This window comes from Amphimedon queenslandica, unplaced genomic scaffold (genome assembly GCF_000090795.2).
Source record: "Amphimedon queenslandica unplaced genomic scaffold, v1.1 AMPQUscaffold_11620, whole genome shotgun sequence".
NCBI lineage: Eukaryota > Metazoa > Porifera > Demospongiae > Haplosclerida > Niphatidae > Amphimedon > Amphimedon queenslandica.
In genome coordinates, this window is record NW_003548138.1 from 6,348 (window position 1) to 8,239 (window position 1,892).

The window sequence follows — 1,892 nt, forward strand, 5'->3', positions numbered from 1 at the left end:
TGAATATGATCTTGTTCTCTTGTTTGTCCTTTTAATATGAACTGAAGGACTCACTGTAGTAGTTGTAGTTTTTAGATCAACTGGTAGATATGATGTATTACTATAGTATATGTATTGATAAAGGGAAATTGAATTTTAACTTTTAATTCTAACTTTTTTGTACAAATCTTGTTTGCATCAAAAGTATCATAATATTCACTCTCCAATTCTACCTGTGAATTGATATATAGCTCATGATCAAAAGAGTACACTTCATTCTCTACATACTGAAGGAGTAGTCACTGGTTGATAGGAAGGACTAGTAGTGACTGGTGTAGCTAATAGCTGATTATTATTAGTAGAGAGAGGTACATGATCAGAGTAGCTAGGATTAGAGGAGACAGGAACTTCATAATCAGACACTGGAGCTTGTTGAATAGATACTGGTACTTCATAATCCATAGCTATACATACAGTGACTGATCATGTGATTCAACTACTGATATTTTAACTGCAAAACATAAGTTTATTTTAGCCATGTACAATAGTGTAGTAAGTATTTTTAATGTAGTTATGGAAGAAAATTGAAGGCTATGGTCAATATTTTTTAATGACTGTAGCTAAATAATAGTAAATAAACTAATTGAAATATTGATAAACTGTGTAGTATTATGATACATACAGTAAAATAATATTTTAACTAATTGTTGCTGCCAGACTTGGAAGTTCCTCCATATAAGGACAGGAACATACAGCTTTTTTAATTACTTCAAAAAACAGTAGAAAAATGAAATTGGTGCAGCATTATATGAATAGTATACAATTACATATCTATTCTGCAAAGACAAATTAAAATAAAATGATAATACAAACATTCAGTAGGAGCTCATGTAACTACTGGCAATCCCTTTTTCTCTAAAGTGAATCATTCTAGCCTTACTCAGTACACCTAAATCCTCACCCTCTCTCTCCTTAATAGCATTTTCATGTCATTATTTTTAAAATGGATAAAGGTATTATGATGTAATTAATCAAGCAAAGATTAATGTATCGAGAGAATGGAGTTAGGAAAGTTACTTTGATAGGTACAATAAGTATAATAAAATTCACACCTCACAGGGACAAAGTTATAACTGAAACAAAGAGGAATTATTGATGACTTTCTTAACCTTTCAATAATTGTATCATTAGAAAAATACATCTCATCAATACTTGCTTGAACCAGTTGTGTAATGGTAGTACTATTAAACTGTCCTGTACCGATTGGGGTAGCACTACCAAATGATGATACTATTATATGAGTCTGAAAGGTAATCGTAAGTTACTATAAAATTGAATGAAACTCACTGTATTAGCATATTGTATTGCTGTTAGCTGACAGGTTTGGATGAGATCAAGAAAAGGAGATAAAGTGAGAATACATGTTGAAGTGCTAACAACACAGTCATTATGATTGATAGTTATTGATGATGTTAGGTTTAATCCAGTTAGTGTAGGTATTCTTGGTTTATTAGACTCAGGTATCAATGTTTGTAATGATTCATTAATAATTTTAATCTGATACATATAATCACTGAGCTGTTTCAATGCAACACTGATTGACATATTCTAATCAAATAAAAATAAAATAAAAATAAATAATAATTATTGAACTTACTTTATTTTGCATCAGTTTATCTATCTCTTCACTTATAAATGATATTGACTCCCTTATAGCCTATTGAGTGACATATACACCCATTACACAGGATGTGACATAACCCATTAGTGTGACATATATGCCCATTCTTACAGAGCATGTGATATACATCCCTGGCATATACCCATTACACAGTGTATGACATATATAGAGTGTGAAATTGAATGCATATATACTTACTGTTAAAGAAGTGTTTATAATATCTACATAGAAT

At 30.4% G+C, this 1,892-nt stretch overlaps 2 protein-coding genes across 2 annotated transcripts in view; both read right to left on the reverse strand.

Annotated features, from left to right (window-relative positions):
- Positions 1 to 441, reverse strand: part of LOC109589120 (uncharacterized) — a 5,616-nt gene extending 5,175 nt beyond the window's left edge. Inside the window, exon 1 of the mRNA XM_020005236.1 lies at positions 283 to 441. Coding sequence (XP_019860795.1) covers positions 283 to 441 — 159 coding nt within the window. The remainder of the gene's footprint in view (positions 1 to 282) is intronic.
- Positions 442 to 991: 550 nt separating this feature from the next.
- Positions 992 to 1,892, reverse strand: part of LOC109589122 (uncharacterized) — a 2,604-nt gene continuing 1,703 nt past the window's right edge. Inside the window, exons 3-5 of the mRNA XM_020005238.1 lie at positions 1,637 to 1,696; positions 1,327 to 1,587; positions 992 to 1,282 (exon numbers count right to left, since the gene is read on the reverse strand). Coding sequence (XP_019860797.1) covers positions 1,022 to 1,282; positions 1,327 to 1,587; positions 1,637 to 1,648 — 534 coding nt within the window. The 5' untranslated portion in view covers positions 1,649 to 1,696 and the 3' untranslated portion in view covers positions 992 to 1,021. The remainder of the gene's footprint in view (positions 1,283 to 1,326; positions 1,588 to 1,636; positions 1,697 to 1,892) is intronic.